This window comes from Cibotium barometz, chromosome 9 (assembly GCF_041138505.1).
Source record: "Cibotium barometz isolate CiBa-2024 chromosome 9, ASM4113850v1, whole genome shotgun sequence".
In the NCBI taxonomy this organism is placed as follows: domain Eukaryota; kingdom Viridiplantae; phylum Streptophyta; class Polypodiopsida; order Cyatheales; family Cibotiaceae; genus Cibotium; species Cibotium barometz.
This window is the reverse complement of record NC_141054.1, coordinates 30,656,850-30,675,577: the sequence shown is the minus strand read 5'-3', so window position 1 is coordinate 30,675,577 and position 18,728 is coordinate 30,656,850. Positions and strand designations below refer to the sequence as shown.

At 42.9% G+C, this 18,728-nt stretch overlaps 1 protein-coding gene across 6 annotated transcripts; it reads left to right on the top strand.

Moving 5' to 3' along the window:
- The first annotated feature begins 536 nt into the window (after nt 1–536).
- SYP61 (syntaxin of plants 61) lies at nt 537–17,199 on the top strand. Of its 6 annotated transcripts, none has more exons than XM_086802718.1 (10): nt 537–696; nt 1,468–1,516; nt 5,710–5,808; nt 6,629–6,742; nt 6,906–7,019; nt 9,426–9,595; nt 16,502–16,592; nt 16,680–16,745; nt 16,857–16,922; nt 17,048–17,199. In XM_086802718.1, the coding sequence occupies exons 2-10, from the start codon at nt 1,475–1,477 to the stop codon at nt 17,192–17,194; spliced, it is 909 nt and encodes a 302-aa protein (XP_086658844.1). In that variant the 5' UTR covers nt 537–696; nt 1,468–1,474; the 3' UTR covers nt 17,195–17,199. The 6 variants fall into 6 exon arrangements, with proteins under 6 accessions (XP_086658844.1, XP_086658843.1, XP_086658848.1 ...); XM_086802717.1 differs by having other exon boundaries at nt 16,502–16,595; nt 16,683–16,745; XM_086802722.1 differs by lacking the exon at nt 16,502–16,592.
- The last annotated feature ends 1,529 nt before the right edge of the window (nt 17,200–18,728 follow it).

Below are 18,728 nucleotides of genomic sequence, written 5' to 3'. Positions count from 1 at the left end.
GGGACTCTCTTGCATCATCTCTCTTGCAGCGTTCAGATAATGACCATATGAACAAGGGATTAATTAACATAATCAACCCATCATATTTGTTTCTCTCTCCCCCTGATATGGAGGCAAAAAGCCTCAGGACCAGCACGTAGCATTCCTCCATGTATATGAAATAGAGGCGGTGAGAGAACCATCTCGAAAGTTCACCATGATTATTTCTCTCTTTTTTAAAACGTCTTACTAATGCAAGTCTTTTTAGTAAACCTTTCAACCTTGCCAAATGCTAAGGTTTACCCTTTTGCCTAAGGTCATCCCTCTATTGTGTTTAATTAATTAATACAAAACAAAATTGGGCACCCATATCATATTAGCGATCTTCTCTTGATTTTAACAATCAAAACAAAAATTATTGCATAAATGAATTACCAATTAAGTGGTAGAATAAAAATACAATTAATTAATTAAGGTATATAATTATTGCCATAAATATATACTAGTCATCAATCCTAAGGTTATATTTTGTAGTCTAACGAAAAGTCAAATGAAATAGTTTTCACCCATTAATAAATTTTAAAACGCATTTCCATTGATTTATTCTAAAAATTTAGAATTCTTCTCCCACCTACCTGCCATCGCTGTGTATTCGAGGGTTTCGCCATCGCCAGCAGGAGCTCTAGCTTCTCGAGTTCGTCCGCGTTCTCCTTCCAGGTTAGTTTCCTTTCTCTCCTCGCCAGGCTTTTTCTCTGCAGACTTGTGAGATGGCCATGTACAGCAACGAGCAATCTGTCTACGCTTATTGATCGGACTGCCTGCTGGTGTTTAATGTTCTTTTGGATCTGTAAGATTTTTCCAAGACTTTTCAGCTTGGGCTACAGTTTTCTTGCTCTCTTTTCCCCTTTTCAGGTAGTCATCTGCTAGCTTCTTTTGCCTGCACATCTCACACTCAAATCCTGCTTTTCAATTGTGTTTACCTAGATCTAGTTGCAATGGTCATCTATGTTTCCATGACATCTGTCTTCTATGCATGCGAGTCCAACGTCACAGCTTATCATAGATCCAGTTTTCTATTGTGCCATTGAATGAATGCTGCCAACAGATTGGCGGAGTTGTTTGGGGCAGCTCTGCCGGATTGGATACGGTCTTTAATGGGGAGCTACCTTCTGAACCCACCCTGAAAGTATTCTCTCTTGATTCTAGGTTGATGGTAGGGCATGTCTTGAGGTCTTCAACTTGAAGAATGCCCTACACACGAGGTATCTTGTTGCCGTATATGAACAAAGTGTGCCCCAGCCAGAACACCCATATCTTTCGTGCAAAAATAAAATTTTTGTCTATTTCGATCCACTTAATGTGCACACTGTTCTTCTTGATTCGCTTCCTGTCCACTTTGCTTTCTGATTCAATCTAGATATAATGGTAGTTGTCTGTGAGTTTGGTTTATAATCAGCAACTTAGTTTGGCTTAATGGTTGTCTTTTAGTACAAAGATGGATGATGCTGATGATATCCAACTACGTGGTGCGGTCAAGGTAAGCATACACTACCTTTCACTTATCTCAATGCATGTTAGTGATTTTCATAGGAGTTTACGTTAACTTATCATGATGAAGGAATGTGAGAAAGAATGACATGAATATTTTCGACATGTCCTGGAGGAGTTTCCGCATTGTTAAACATGTTCATGCTATATTGACCCTGAATAGTTTGACCTTGTCAGCAAGCACTAAAGGAAGGGTGGTACTTCAAACTACTTTGAAGAACAAAATAAAAAATTTGCAGAGAATAGGAAGAGAAAGAGGAAAGGGAAAAACGATGGGAGACTTGATTTTTTCAATCTAACCTTTTGTACATTACAAGTTGAGATATTTACAATGAATCTTACTAGATTAACTCAATTCATCTTCGAATAGAATAAGAAACGAAATTTGTGTTAATTCTTGCTGTTCGGCCTGAATCAGCAGCACCCAGCTACTCTCCTTTACTTGTTGCACCTGTGCGTGCTGCTGTGCCTCCCATTTTTCCTGTTCATGCTGCTCTGCTGTTGTTCACGTGACCCCCACCATGGCCTGAGCATCCCCTGCTGTCGCATGTCAGCTTCTTTGCAGAACTGCCATCTTCCCCCCCCCCCTTTCCTCCCCGTGGGCGCTTCTGCTAACCTTCTTCTTCCTTTTTTCGTGTTTCCACACAAACCTGTAACAGCCCTTCTCTCTCTGTCTCTCTGTCTCTCTATCTCTAACTTACAAACCTGCTTCTCTTTTTCTCTCTACAAATCTGCAGTTTTACACTGGCTGCATTTCATAAAGCAAAAAGCAAAAGTAAAAGAAAGCAACATGAGACACAACAATGGGAGGAGGTCAAGGCTAGGTTGAGAAGTAACCCTCAAAGAAACCCAAAGCCCAAGAAACTAGAGGGAGGAAAAAGAAGCTAGGAAGAAGTCCAAGGAAGAGGGCAAGAAAATTAAAGTAGCATGGGAGAAGAAGGCCCAAGAAGATAAGTAGTAAAAGGAAGAAAAAAAACTAAAATTTTTCCATGCCCGAATGAAAAGGATATGTACAAAATGTGCTGTATGGATCTTACAATTCCATACGATTACGGAATACAACCTTGAATGTTTTTAGTGTACCTATCTTGATGCATGCTCTACGTGCTAGTTTTTTACACGTTCCAACTGCATCTTACATAACCACATGGCTTTAATTGCATTCACACCATCCCTTAGGGCTCTATCTATCTACAAAGCCCTAACCCTAATTGGTAGCTGCATGACATTCAATTGATGATGATACATGTGACCGCTTGGATTTGGATTAATTGGAGGTGGTGCTTGTCACATGCAGAAGCTCTGGGAGTCTTCTTTCAGTCCTAAACACCATCGTGGAACAACCTGATGCAAAACGCAAGCGAGAGAGAGAGAGAGACAGAGAGAGAGAGAGTTTTAGGATATCCATGGGGTGCGTGTGTGTGTGGGAGCATATATTGATACCAAGTTCTACACCCGCTATTGGGCACTAATGACGTTAGTGAGGATGTCATAGTATCTAGTCCATACTATGCATGATTGGAGTTGATGGTTTATTGTCTTGTGGATGACTACCATGAGGTTATAAATTGCACTTTCTTATAAGGTGAATTTGGGCATGTTCTTGGATTCATCTAGGTATATATACAAAAAGGATACATCTTGGCAAGCCCGTGGCCACCACTCAAAAGGTGGAAAACACCTAATCTAAGCCTAGACTAATGACTCAATCCACGAAGGACTGAATGCTTGTCAAGGAGCCAACGATGCCCATTTATAGGGCTTAAAAACATTTGTGGATTGGCCGACTTGCTGTTGGTTAGGTCCTGAAAGCCCAGTGGGGCGTGTTGTGACAGATTCCACCATGTATCCAAGGACCAAGAGATAGTAAAGATAGAGAGGGAGGGAGAGAGAAGGATTCAGGGAACTCTGCAGAGGACATTCGTACTGAGCGGGGAACAGGCCCTGCCTCCTTTTAGGAATTTATTCAGGAACAATCCATGGGCTTAGCAAGCCAGGATCAATACATTAGTAAATACAAAGCAAACAAATATGGCAATGTAGAAACCCAAGTCGGAGTCGATGTGAGATTTCTGATGCCGAGCACATCATGGGGATGGCCCACAAGAATCTCTCACCACCGAAATCCAAGGACTCCAAGCTCGTAAGCAAGATACACAGTAGATACGTGTAGTTGATGAGGTATATGATGTTCAGCTGTAGGGTATATAAAAATGAAAGCTTTAGAAAAAAAACTTACACGCATATGTTTTTCGCTTTTTTTTCTGTCACCCGCGTGTAATTAGCAGCCGCCTGCTTGCGTGGACTCCCTGCGCACGTGCCTGCATGTACCCGCTACCCACGCAGACGCTTGGCTGCTTGCGCATATGCTCGGGGTTGGACGCCTGCCTGCGCACAAGCGCGTGCTTGCGCCTGCACATACCCGGTGGCATGTGCGTAGAGATGACCGACTGCGCCTGGCTGCGCATACAGCCCATGTGCCAGACCCTCCTGCCCACGTGTGCCCACCTGTGTACTAGCCCGCTTACGTGTCCATCCTGTCCGCTTGCATGTACTGCCGCTTGCGACTGGTGTGGCTACCTTGCCGCTGGCGTCCTCACACATGTAGGCTGTGCAGCCTTCAGGCGATACACAGACATGAACAGCCTTCACTTCTTCTCTCTCTCTCTCTCTCTCTCTCTCTCTCTCTCTCTCTCTCTCTTACAAAAACACAGCCGACATGCTGTTACTTCTTCTCTCTCTCAAACTGTTCAAACAGTTGCAAAACATACAGCCCTTCTTCTTGCTAAGCAAACCAACCCTTAACAAGACCAAAACCTTCATCACGGGTTCCTACGATGCAAAGAAACATGCTGAATTTGAAAAAACAGCAGTATACTCTGAAAAAACAGCAAGCTTCTCGAACTCATACAGTTTCCTCGACCTCTTTTTCTCTACCTACCGACTTGCTCGTTCACAAGGCTTGCTCTGGTACCATTGTCAAATCCCCATAGGATCTCCTCGTAGAATGCTCCTGGTATAACGCTCGAAACTTGCAAACAAACCAAACAAACATGACGGGGGTGCAGGCCTGACTCACCTCCCAACCTTGACAGCCGTGGGCAAGCCCACTAGTCTTGGCTGTCCCCACCGAGCCATGAGTTGAGCACGTGGGAATCACTGCCAAGGGAGTCACCTGAAGTGCTGCAATCACTCATGGTACGGCTTGTTTTGCTCATAGATACAAGAAATGTTTCGAGGTTTTGAAGGTTCTTTTTGTCGAAAGGTTTCGTCCCCCTCACTAGAAAAACTCCAGGTTTCGAAAAATCTATATATATGTGTGTATATATATACACTAGAATATGGTGTCATCTCACACTTTCCAGGTATTATCATTTTTGTTGCGGTGAGGCATTGTAGATTTGAGATTGTAATCATGGGATTAAGGAGATGAAGAAGATAGGGAATTGGGATTAGGAAGAAAAAGAGACGGGAGAAAAAAGGTGAAAAGAAAAGAAGAAGAGGAGGAGGATGAGAGGGCGAAGACTAAGAAAAAGGGGGGAAAAGAAAGGAGGAAGGAGAATAAGAGGGGAAGGAAGGAGAAGGAAGAGGAGGAGAAGGAAGGAGAAGGAAGAAGAGGAAGAGGAGAAGAAGGAGAAGAAGGAGAAGGAGGAGAAAGAAGGAGAAGAAGGAGAGGGCCCATGGGCACTCAAGTTGCTACTATAGAAGGATCTACTCAAGGGGTGAAAAAAATTGAAGATTTTTTTTTTCTTTCTAAAACATCATTGACCAAGAGGTTTCGAGGTTTTATTTTGCTTTGAACTGTTTGGAGGGTTTGAAATGAATCTTGTGTGTCTCTCTATTCCTTGATACTCAAGCTCCTGTCATAGGGCCTAACAATATGTGGTAAGCTCATGACACTCTCATGCTTTGTATGCATCAAGCCCCCCTCTATTCCTAATCAGCAAGTTCTCAGGTGTGGTGGAGAGCACTATAAAGGGGGCCAATTTTCTACCACTCTTTGGGTTTTACATAGATGAGCTTACAGATTTCTTTGACAATTAAAGAGGAGGTGTACTTTCTTGTATTAGGGATCGGTAATGTGCATGGCTGATGACATTTCATCAAATTTTTATTTTGTAAGTAAGGAAGGCAGTTACTTTTTGATCCTAAAAACATTTGGACGTTGGCCAAATTTCACAGATGCGTCCTGCTCAATACCCTGCCAATAATGCTGGTTTTGAGGCCATCACTGCTGCCCAGGATCCATTTTACCTCGTCAAAGAAGAAGTCCAAGGCTTGGTAAGTTGTGACAATCTTTTGTGCAAGGCTGTAGGATGTCTCTTTGCTTGTAACACCTAAAAGTATTGGACAGTCCTTTCTTTGGATAGAATATTAAAATGGTTATCATACTTATAAAAACAAAATCTCAAAACCATCTTTTTGTGAACTTGCTGGAATATATTCCATTGTGCACTAGTGGCGCCATAGGCAATGACAGTAACAAAGATGATGATATTGTCTGCCTACCCATAGATATAGTTGTGTTTTGAAGCTCCCCAACAGTAGAGCACAAAATGATAATTACCACTGCATACAAGTTTCCATTTTCTTTTGTGCCTACTTCCCATAAGGCTGGGGTCAAACGAGGGTGGATGCTTCCTCTCCTCAATGAAGTGGTGTTCTCTCATTCACAAAAAGGTGAGGTGGATGCGTGAAGTAGTTCACATAGAGGGTGGATGGGCAGCGCAGTGGGTCTGCCAAACTTCAGCTCGTGGAAGCTTTTCTCACAAAAATGCTCTTTTGCAGTATGGCACATTGAATCAAACCTTGGTCCCACATGCTGACCCTTGGAGACTTGTCAGGTGGGCTATGATAATTTTGGAGGGAATTAGTGAATATATATAATTTAAAACTGCTTATGTGAATGGGGTTATTGGAGGCCCTCTCTTCCCTCCAATGTCTTGCTGGCCTCCTCCCAAAAAGGTGAAGATGGAGTCTGCCCTTGTCTAACGCAGCTTAAGTAAGGATGGAAGACTTTGATTTGTCAACTGAATGACCCCAAAAATGAGGTCTAGTTAAGGCTTTGCTTGACCTCTAATATTGAATGTTTGCTTGGCAGGTAAACAATGTACAAAACAAGTTCAGAAAATGGGAACAACTTCTTCCTGGGTCAATAGATGGTTCTCAATTAGGGAAAGAAATTGTTATAGATTGTGCAAGCATTGATTGGCAGGTGCAGGTTTATGTAGTTTAGTAAGACTCTATTTATAGAATGGTTTTACAATCATCTCTGCATACTTTTGGTAGATCGTAGAGGCTTTAATCTTGGGTTATATACCCTTAGCTTGTGATTTATCAACCCTTCACTTGTTGAGAAGTGGCTTTTGGGTGAGAAGGTGGATGAACTTGATAAGGCTATCGCTGTGGCAGAGAGGGATCCTGCAAGGTATGGCCTTGATAGTGCAGAAATAGCACAACGTAAGAGATGGACAGGCTTAACACGGAACCAGGTATGTGGTTGCTTACTTGTGTTGCCACTTGTAGGTGGTTATTGTAACCAAACATTAAACATTCATATGCACTCAACTATTACATTTATAAAAGGATGCCATTGCAACTTGAATAACTTACAATCCAAATGTTTGTGAGAAAGGAAAAGCATGCAAACTTTGCCAAAAATTCATGAGACTCAAAATCAAAAGATAAAATGCTTTATCTTAAGCAACACTTAGGGAGGGTTCTTCTAAACGAAAAAGGGGCACGTAGGGTTTCAATGTGTTTTTGTAAATGTATTATACATTTGTGTTTTCATCTTCTGTTGGGCGTGCATTGTGAAGAAGGAACTCTACAGTAGGGAGTGGTGCTAGTAAGAACTTTATGTGGATTTCTGTTTATTCATGATCCAAGACACAACTAAAATCAGGAAACAGAGCACATAAAAAAGGATTTCCTGCTCTCTTTCAAAGCATTCTTATCTAGCTCTGGTGTGTGTGTGTGTGTGTGAGAGAGAGAGAGAGAGAGAGAGAGAGAGAGAGAGAGAGAGAGAGAGAGAAGAAGAAGAAGAAGAAGAAGATATATTAACGTCTTGCAAAAGACCCAATGGGTCTACGCGACAAAAGGTGTACAATGTGTCCATGGAATCTCATGATGGAAAAAAAGAGCCTAGGGTGCTCAAGGTCCAGCAGGGTGAGGCTGTCTGGCTCTCCAAAGCGCTGTAGCATGAGGCAGGGTAACTCCAGCCGAGGGGCGAGATGGTGGGCCCCTTGTCTCACCACTGTGGTGGTCTCATCCGTCTGAGTGTCCTCCTCCCGTGGGCAGAAAAAACTGGTGATGGTAGACTGAGATGGGTGCTGGGGTCGAGGATCTCTGAATAGTAACTCTCTGTGTTGTTGGATCTCCAACGCTGATCTGGATACTCCATAACCCGAGATAATGGCATTGACAAATATAATGCTCCTCAGACTCTACTCCTCCATGGCACAATCTATAGAGTCTGCTCTCTCTAAGGGATCCGTGCTGCTTTGCCAACCTCAATCTCGAGCCTATGGGATGAGACCAAGTGCTATCCTCATGGCATGTGACATGAAAACATTGTTGGTGGGAGGAGCAGATTCGTGCAGGTAAAGAGAAAGAGGAGATTAACGATATGATTAAGACATAATTATAAGATGATTAACACACTCCTAGACTAAGAACACGAGGAGCTTTGAGGGCTACATCTAGGCTGGATTGTAGTACAAGGCTTTTAAATAGCCTTTTACTAGCACAATAGAGATGCATGCATTTTGAGAAGTGTTGCATGCAAAGCTGCGAAGTGTCCATTGAGGTGTCCTCTTAGGTGGCTGATTCTACACATTATTAGAGTTATGTTCACACCCATTTCCTCTTAACAAGAGGTGTTCACATGCACCCACACAAATATACTTTGCTATTTCTCTTGCAAATCCTCCCTCAAAGGGAATTCAAGTGAACAAGTTAGGCTCGAGCAGAAGCTTGTACTGTAGCTGGAACTAGATCCTGATCCTCCAAAATGATTGCCAGGCCACGGCTCATGGAGAGAAGACATCAACCAGCCCTTACCTCTCAGTTACAGGTCAAGGGAGGGATTATGTTCGTGGTTTCAATGGCAGTTCATGACCTCACACTTGGTATGCGGAGCATGTGACAACCAAGAGAACTCCCATTGACTGAAGCCATTGACATTGATACTTGACACATATTGATGGCAGTCTTTATTTAACGCAGAAAAATATAAAATACTCTTCTCTGAGATGCATTAAGAACAAGATTGACAGGATCTCCTTCCTGATTGAAAACATGCCCAATACTGAAAACTGGATGTCGAGATGCCGATGACCTAATACTTGGAACAGATCAGCAGTAGAACAAGAGTAGAACAAGACACTGACGATGTACCTTGAGTTACAGCACAAAAGTGATGAGTGATGAGTGATCTTCAGTTGATGCATGGGACCAGTGATGAGTGATCTTCAGTTGATGCATGGGACCAGTGTACAGGAGTGGCAAAGAAACAAGAGCCACTAACTGGTAGAGGCTGGTGGTTGCAACCATAAACGAGAACTGAAGCAGCAAGACAGGACTGGATTCTTACCAATGCCTCTGGTGGAAGGTTGCAGGAAGCGATCAAGACTAATCGGGTAGACGAAACAAGACTGCTGAATGATACTGATGCCAAAATCCCACAAGAGAAGCCAACCCGGATGCAGAAGAAGCCTTTGAGAAGAGTGCTTTGACTTCCAATGTCACAGTAGAAGCCGTAATTCAAAAAGTCACAAATTTTTACCCGAGGCGGGCTTTCAGTGGCTTCTGTACAGACTTGTATACAATGTCGAGAGAGAGAGAGAGAGAGAGAGAGAGAGAGAGAGAGAGGGAGAAAGAGAGAGATTTTTGTCCAGGTCAGTACAATAAAGAAATCTGTTCAAGAGACGGAGCACAATGCACCAACAACTCGGGTTGAGCTGATGAGAATGTCCATGAATCCTTTGGGCCAAAAAGTAAACAATGCATCACGTGAGGATGAAGATTTTTATGTATCCGAGTCAGACAAACAGGCCCTTATCATGAAGTGAGTATATTTAACTCAACCAACTTTTATTAATTAACCACTTCCATGGGCTTTTTTATGGAAGCTTGGGGTCTTGTTTGTTAAAACTTGTTGCATTTTAGGTTATTGAAGGTATCATTGGTTTTGTTTGAAGGGTTGTATGTTAACAAACCTTACTTATGCAATGTGATTCTGGTGGAGTAATTGAGCTTACGATTTTTAATCATGTTGTTGTGTCGGCTGTAAAAGGTTATCGTCGACCCCAATATAAACACAAATTGATATATGCTTGTACATGGCCATGGTGTTTAGCCTACATGTATGCCCAGAATACATGTTAGTCCCTGAGATTCCATAGCTTATTGCTCTTTTTCAACAGCCCCTACACCCCTCTAGAATACCTTAGCTTGAAAGGGCTACAAGAAACCACCCAAGAGGGCCCCTAGACATTGCATACCCATATGGTGACATACATGCAAAACCCTCCTTCCTTTGGGATGTGACAAACCTACCCAAGCATGTATCTATGCTAGGCTTCTTATGCTAGTTACCCTCCCAATACATTGTCCTTGATCCCTGTAGCAAAACATTCACACCCAAAAGATACCCACAAGGCCTCAAGGCATACAAAACAAACCCACTGTGACGTGTGCAGGCTGCTTTGGAAACGACCTTTAGGGGCCTGATTTTTCTCAACCCACAAGCATGCTTGATATTTGAGATTGAACTCCATAGTAAGTACTCTTCTCATGTCAAGCCTTGGTCCAAAACACTCTTTGCAAGGCCTCCAAATTCAGATCTCTAAAACAGCCCAACACCTACATCTGTAACCTTTTGAAATCACACTTCAATTCAGAGGGAAACCACAAAAATTTTGAGGGATTTCCATGAGCCGCCACATGTCCCTTTCTATGGGGAAGATCATTGTCACGTGCACCATCTGTCCTAGGATGCTATGTGTACATTCTTCTTCATCTAGGACAGAGCATGTTGTGAGCCCTAGTCCAAGGGATAGTTCACCAGGCGCCATCTAAGTTTGGTATGTTTGTCCTTGTGCATAGTCACAAGATACGTTCAAGGTTTTGAAGGTCTTTTTTCTAAAAGTTTCGTCCCTCACCAAAAAACCCATAGGTTTTGAAAAAACTATAATTAATTAATTAATTATATTTCTTTTTGAAATGGGGAAGAAGGGAGGAAGTGGAAGGAGGAAGGAGACCAAGAGGGTAAGGAAGGAGAGAAGAGGAGAGGAAGAGGAGGAGATGGAAGGAGAAGATGGCATAGCCGTTAGCATGTAGGAGGGGGCAATGGGCAAGACTGCCTGCAGGGAAAAGAATGGAACAAATGTGACCTTCAATTTGGATGAAATGCCTCCAGGCAAGGGTTTCGTAGAAACATTTCACATCAAAATGTTCCGCAGGTGTCGAAAGTTCGAAACATTCTTGTTTGTGACTACATGCCTGTGGCCTGAGTCTTTCATAATCCTCTTTGCAAGATGTAATGGTTGTACAAACCCAACTGGACACTTATTAGACCCATTGGTCGGGTGTCTGGGAAGGCTAAGTCGGTGTCAAGTCCTTGTCCAAGTCCTGGGCAATTATGTCTGGTCACGTGTGAAAGCCATGCACTTATATGGTTACTAATAATGGTCATTTTTGGGGCCATGGCTGTGGATGGCCCATGGGCACCCTTCAAGCTGGACCAGATGGGGACAATGGACCAAAAGGAGAGGCAATAAAGGGCGCCTATCGTAAGTGACTTAAGGGCACACCTTTTGAGGCTACTTGTGTCAACCCTAGATACCTATATATATAGCCATCATCTTGTGGGCATTACTTGCACCCACGAAGCATGTGGAGTTGTACTGTCAGCATCAAGGGCAAGCAAAGGAAGGAAACATATCATAGCAAGAGAGGGGGACCAGGTCATGCTTGTGCAGAAGGGGTCTCAGCCCATTGACACACTTCATCATCAGCTCAACATCATCAAAACACAGCCTATACAGGTTCTGCAGTTCAGCACGCAGTAGGCAGCCAGGACAACAGCATAATGCATCATAGAAGCACCCTCCTAGGGGTGTTTCAGGCTGGCCAACACGTGCATATAAGGGCGGCTACAGGGCAGCCAAACACAGCATTAAGGAGCCCAAATCTGTCCGAAATCGAGGTCCAAATAAGTCTCAGCAGGTCCAAGTCAAGTGCAGTCCCGTGGAATGCAAATTCTGTCATTGTACGTCTTTATTCTCTTGCAATAAATCAAGCAAATACACCGGCCAGCAGTGGGGGCCCTTGAGAGGGTAGTCGGGACTCAATACTGTTGGGAACCTGCAGGTTAGGGTTAGTAGCCAGCAAGACACTTATAGTAGAGCTCAAACAGAGTGAGAAAGTGAGGTACACAACTCGATGATGATTATCAAGTAGAATGAGTGGTACAAGGTACAAAGGTTAAGTACATCCTAAATGATCAGGTGTTCACATGCCTCGAGCATTAGTGCCGTTGTAGTGCCGTTGTACAACCGTACATGCGCGATGCCTGTGCCCATTCCTACACACGCGATGTTTGTACATGCTCGTGCAACACCAGTATAGTCGCTGTACTTGTCGTTCATACTGTTTGTACTTTTTTTTTCAACTGGCCTTTGGTCCAAGATCCTCCCATTGCTACTAATTTTCACCGCCCGAAGGCGCTTATTTATCCACCTGTAGGCGATGCTGCTGAGGAAGCACCAAGGAGGGTTTTGAACCTAGGATCTCTTGGTTCTAGGCAAACACCTTCACCACTTGAGCTATCACCTCATTGACTACTGTTTGTACTTTCATCCTTACACCTACACCCGATTGTGCTTGCTTGTCTTTTCAAAATATCTCATAATGGTCCAACACATAATCCACCACTCAATCATTGCTTTTGCAATAAGGTTGGCGAGCACCCAGTGCATATTAATCGGCGATGGCGATTAAGGGACGACAGAGAAACGAGCGACTTGTGCTAATGGGTAGCAAAGAGAGAGAGAGAGAGAGAGAGAGAGAGAGAGAGAGAGAGTCGTATTAACGTCTACTAGAGGCTGAACTCGACTTATGAGACAAATCAATGACAATTGTCAATGTCTTTTGAATGTCCAGAAAAAAAAGGACAAAATGAACATGAAATAAAGTATGAAAGTACTGAGCTAGTGGGGGGGTGTGATGGATGGAGCACTACTGGTAGAGGCTCCGTATGCAACCTATATGCGTAGGGTATACAAGAATGCAATGCAGATTTGTCTAGCTCCAAGCAGTACCATAATGGGGGTGTAATATGTGATACATAGGCGATGGCGAGACAAAAATACCTCGGAGCATGATCTCCGGGTGTGAGTGTAAGTGAGCTAGCTGCTCCTGGATATGGTGTTGATGTCGAGCCTGTATCTCTGTGATCTCCCTCTGATGTAGTTTGGGAGTCTGGTAGCCTGGTGCTCTCGGTCTTCGTCTGGCTCGGAGGTCCGCAGCGCGCTGAAGTGTAACCTCCTTCTGTGTCAGGGTAGGCATTGGGATAGATCTCTGGAAGAAATCAATGAGCTGGAGTTGTCGCCCACCTCTCCCTGTGGTATGAGTCCGTATCAGTGTCTCTAACAAGAAGTGGCCAAATCTGTGTTCGTCTGCGGACTCCATGATCTAGCAGAGTGAGGAACATTATGTATGCAGATGCAGAGAGAGAGAGAGAGAGAGAGAGAGAGAGAGAGAGAGAGAGAGAGAGAGAGAGAGAGAGAGAGAGAGAGAGAGAGAGAGAGAGAGTTGGCGGCCAGTGCAAAAATTAAAGGGAGAATTGGTGGCAGCGCGCAAGGAAGAAAGAAAATAAAAATTTTTAAAATTTCTTGAGAAATTATGTAGCCTTTTGAATACCGTCCATTATAGATTATGTGGTTTGGGGTGCTTATGAATATCTATAAATAGAGGAGTGCTCTTCAGCCCATGATCTTTTCATCCATAAGGCTAGATTTTAGAGGGAATGGGAGAATTAAAAGGTGGTTTTACTCTTGAGGGTGGCAAGTGGTAAGTGGTTTTTGGAAGAAAGGTGACAAGGATTTGTAGTCCTTGATCTAGATATCCATCCAATGGTTCAAAAAAATCTTATAAACCATTCAACTCTTTTGGGCCAAAGGTTTCTAGAGCTTTGCTTTTTTTTGCCCTTTGGGTTTTCGTGAGCTCCTCTCTTTGTCCAAGTTACTTGTACCCTTGCTGCAGGCTTTTGCAGGCCTTTCTTTTTCTCATGATAATTCTCTTTTAATTTGTTGAAGCTTTAGTAATTTAAAAAAAATCAAATCTTTGGCCTTCTTTGCACCAAATAAATTACGTAAATCTTGTTTTTTTGATTTTTTCTCCAAAAATGCTTCTCCTTGAGTGGTCCTCAAAGCTCTAATACCACTATCAGGACCTTTATGACACTTGGAGAAGGAACTTTAATTCTCAATCACAAAAATTAGAGCATAACATATTTTTGTATAAATTAAAAGCACAAACCTTAATAAACAAAGTGAGATAGAGAGTAGAGTAGAAGTCATCGTCGATACAAAAATGGGTTGAATCTTTCCTAGGATGAGTGTACCACTCACCTATATTTAGCTTTATTAAAGAAAGCTTTATTTTCAAAAAGATAACTTTAAAAAACAAGCACATGTGCTTTTTGAGTTTATGAGCATAAAAGTTTTACAAAAATATAGCAAGCAATAATATGAAGTCTTGGACCTACCAAAAGTATAAAATACTATTTGGTCTGTACAAAGACATAAGACCTTAGTCTTACAAAAATATTGATGCCTAAATATGAAACCATAAAAGGTGTTCACATGTCTTCCATAATATCTCATAGTGGTCCAACACATCTTTCCCTTGCGATTAATACATAATCCGCCACTCAATCATTACTTTCATCCAAAATAATATTACTTAGTGCACACAACTGATTAAACACATTAATCTTGGTAGGCATCATACCAATGCACACAACTTGATTAAATACATTAAAATACTATTTGGTCGGTACAAAGACATAAGACCTTAGTCTTACAAAAATATTGATGCCTAAATATGAAACCATAAAAGGTGTTCACATGTCTTCCATAATATCTCATAGTGGTCCAACACATCTTTCCCTTGCGATTAATACATAATCCGCCACTCAATCATTACTTTCATCCAAAATAATATTACTTAGTGCACACAACTGATTAAACACATTAATCTTGGTAGGCATCATACCAATGCACACAACTTGATTAAATACATTAATCTTGGTAGATGATATAAATAAAAGGCGCATTTTAAATAAAATCTCTCGAAATAAAATAATGGGCGTTGCAATAGAGGTTACATTTTGATTTGTTTGATTCTCTTCTTTCTTTTAAAATTATTCATAAGTTCAAATTCATCTAGCCTTACGATGGTATATGTGTTTTTGTATGGATTAGACCACTAGATTCAGTGGAATGCGTGGAGACAAAATTCCCAGACACTGGCAGTTGCTCTGTAGCTTAGAACATTGAGATGAAGTACAATCATGGCAAGCCGAGACACGCCTTAAACTCGAATACGAAGGCCAACCCAGGTGGGGTAGCACAACCCACAAGAGGGGTATCAAGGAATAGGGGAAAGGGTCTTCCCAAACCTCAGTCCAATTATCCGGCACTAGTGATGCCAAGTCCAAGGAGGCTCAACTACAGTTGACCCTAGACCAGAAAGTTGGCCGTGGCGTAATTGGTGTGAAGTTGTCTCTACATGTGGAGGTGGTGCAATATTGCAAAGAGAACATTCTTTTGTCACTCTATGGGGCACCCCAAAAACTAGTGTCCCAAGGAGACCTAGGCCACTTCCACAAGAACCACAGCTACAATGGTAGCCACCCCAACATCTCAGACTACCACACCACTCATGCTGTTGGCATGATAATCAGTAGGCGTTAGAAACAAAGCAAGAGGGGGTGTCATCCGAGTTTGAATCTGTTGGAGAGCTTTTTAAGTGTTTTGGGTTCATAGGGGGCTAGCATGTGAATCAACTGCAATGTCTCCCATCCTTTCATTTTGAAAGGGGAGCCACGTCTTCCTAACTTTCCTCTCATTTTCCACATTCAAGCGAAGCGAGAGATTAGGAAGGGAGCCAAGTGTGCTATGATTTTTGTCGAGGTGATAGCAAAGCAAGCTAGCACTTCGGAAAGGTATAAGGCAACATGTACATAGTTGCATTCCATGAAAGTTACAACAGAAATGGGTGTTGTCTCCCCAATGGAATCGGCTTGAAACTACGAAATGAAAACATGTCTTTATCATTATTTAGTAGATGTGAATAGAAATGATGAAAAAAGTTGAGAGAAATAGATAAGAAACTTGGGATCGATCATAATCTATTCAAAACTTACCAATGGAAAATTGTGGGAAAATTCTCAGGTGAGATTAGGAAACGGCTCCTCCTAAGAAACGGAGTTTCCGCAACTTTTGGTCAGGGAATGACTGTTTCCTGTTACTATGAACATGTAGCCTATTTGGCAGAGTGCCAAACCTACGGATGCTATGCAACCACTAGGCCACTGTCTGATGTCTAAACCAGGCATTAAGTTGCTCATCCATTGCTTTTCCTTATAATGGAGCCTTACAAACATGAGCTAGCTAAACCCATCAAAAAGTAGAGTGGGTGGACAATGATATTTAACTTAGGGGTCATGATCGTTGCTCAAGGTTTCATATAATTATAGCCACCAGAATCCAGCCAACTTATGCTATTTGAGAACACGCTGTTCCTTGTAAACAAACAAACAAATTTTCTGCCTTTTTGTAGATTTGCAGTGTCTTGTCAAGGCCTTTAATTCACCAAATAAGAACTTCTTTGTCATTGGTCCTTGTCACATCAGAGTCAAGGTTTAGCCAGGTGAGAGTAATGCATTTGTAATCACCTTTTTCAGAGAGCAAGATCAGGATCTTGATGAGCTCAGTGCAAGTGTGGAGAGACTAGGGGGCGTTGGGCTCACTATACATGATGAGCTGATTTCCCAGGTGGTTTTTGAGTTGTGCGATAATGGTTATTGTTCCGCAAAACCCAACCTCAAAACACTTTTCTGATAGCCTTTTTTTGGGTTACAGGAGAGGATCATTGATGATCTTGGACAAGAGATGGACAACACAGCTAATAGGCTGGACTTTGTTCAGGTAAGGGTTTGAGTTGCTCCGTGGATGCGATCGTGTAGGGTGGAAGGGATCTATATACCACTACATTCTTAGACTGCTGATTCATCATTTGTAATTTGAATACATATGCAGAAAAAAGTGGCACTTGTTATCAAGAAAGCTGGAGCCAAAGGACAGATTATGATGATTATTTTTCTTGTAATCCTGCTATTGGTTTTGATTCTTCTTGTTTTTTCTTGAACAAGTTTTGAAGCTGTTAAGTGCATGGCTATTCAAGAGGGTAGGCTGTAGTTCACGGCCAGTTTTACGCTTTTGATTGGCAGCTGCATCTGGAGCGGTGGCATAGAGTAGAGCAACTGGAGGCTTTTCTTCTTATTGTGACCAAGTATAAATGTAGAGCAGCAACAGCAGCAGATGATGTATTTTCTTTACACCTGGAAGGGGGCTGGCCATATATGATCATTCATTGATGTGTTTTTGTGTGTTTGGGTTAGCTCATGCATTATGGAGTTGATGGCTACTCAAGCTTGCATGATGTTTGCTAGTTCTACTTTTTTTTGTGTGTGTGTGTGTGTGAGAGAGAGAGAGAGAGAGATTAAGCGTCTACTAAAGACCCGATGGGCCTATGAGACCAAAGTGATACAATAATGTCCATGGCATATCTGATCATGGAATGGAAAATTAAATAGAAACAAAAATATAGCTATCTCACTCGGGTGATACAAAACTATCCATGGAAACTCATCATGGAATACAAGGAACATAGAAACATGAGAGGAGCATCAGCCCCTGATAGATGGTATACCACTCTCCAAGATATCAAGTGTGGGGCTAATGAGTATGGCCGAGAGGTCTCCCTCATCTACGTCACATGAAAAGATAGCTCGATGGTGATGGAGCATGTCCTTTATCTGGAGCTGATGAGGGGATCATGGCTGGCGTCCGGGGGGGTTGTGCGCGTCGGGCACGCTGGAATGCAGAGACCCGATACGAAGTGACTCCTCTCAGGCGAGGGGTTTGTTGCGGCTTGAGGTGGGTCCATAAGATCCATTGTATGAGTGTCCTCCACCTTCTGGGTCTGGAAAAAATTGGTGATGTTTCGCCAGCGAGGGAGGAATCTTGTGGTTGGGGCCAAAGCTCTCTCAAGAAACCGTCCTTGTGTCTGCGGAGCTTAAGAAGGAAGTGCCCTAGGCAACGCTGGTCCAGGGAGTCAATGAACAGACAGTGAAACATCTTGTGGATCTCATCGTATATTGGGCAATGGCATATGTAATGCTCAATCTTTGTGTGGCATAATCAATAGATTCTCTCCTCTGTGGGTCATTGTATGAGCTCCCCGGCTTTGAAGACGCGCTCAGCTCTACCTGTCTCCACTCTAAGGTGGTGGGATAAAACCTGTATCTAGCCGATCGCAATCCACATGGCATGGGACATGTGAACACTCAGTTAGCCAAGCTGCTGGATGAATCCATGATGAGCGCGAGGAAGTGATCTTTGTAGAAGTGCATCTTCGTTTGGAGCTCCGGAGGTGTGATCCATGTGCAATGGGTGTAGAGGCTGAGAAGATCTAAACTGGATCACCCGGTTGGTATCCTTATGAGAGAGCCAGAGAAAAGGGGAGTCCAAACTGTATTGAAGGGGTGGTAGGCAATCCATCCGGAGCCCATATACTGAGAACCAAGTGGAAACTAAGGCATACCATACTCCAGAGTGGCCCCCAAGTGCTAGCTGAGTCATAGACTCCAGGGCAAGTCTTGGGTACCTGTGGGGATCCATGTGACTGTTTGGAAGAGTGCATCCACTACCATTGGGGCTACAACAAACTCTGCCCGGATAATTTGGTGTGGGACTGATGGTTTGTTGTGGATCATATGCGAGAACATCACGACTTGGGGCCTCTCAACTTGCCGCCAATCCTCATCGGATAAATCTGCCCCCAGAAGGCTGGTCCATACATCAAGGCTGGTGTGATGAGGGTGTCAAAAAGCCAACCCTTCATGTTGG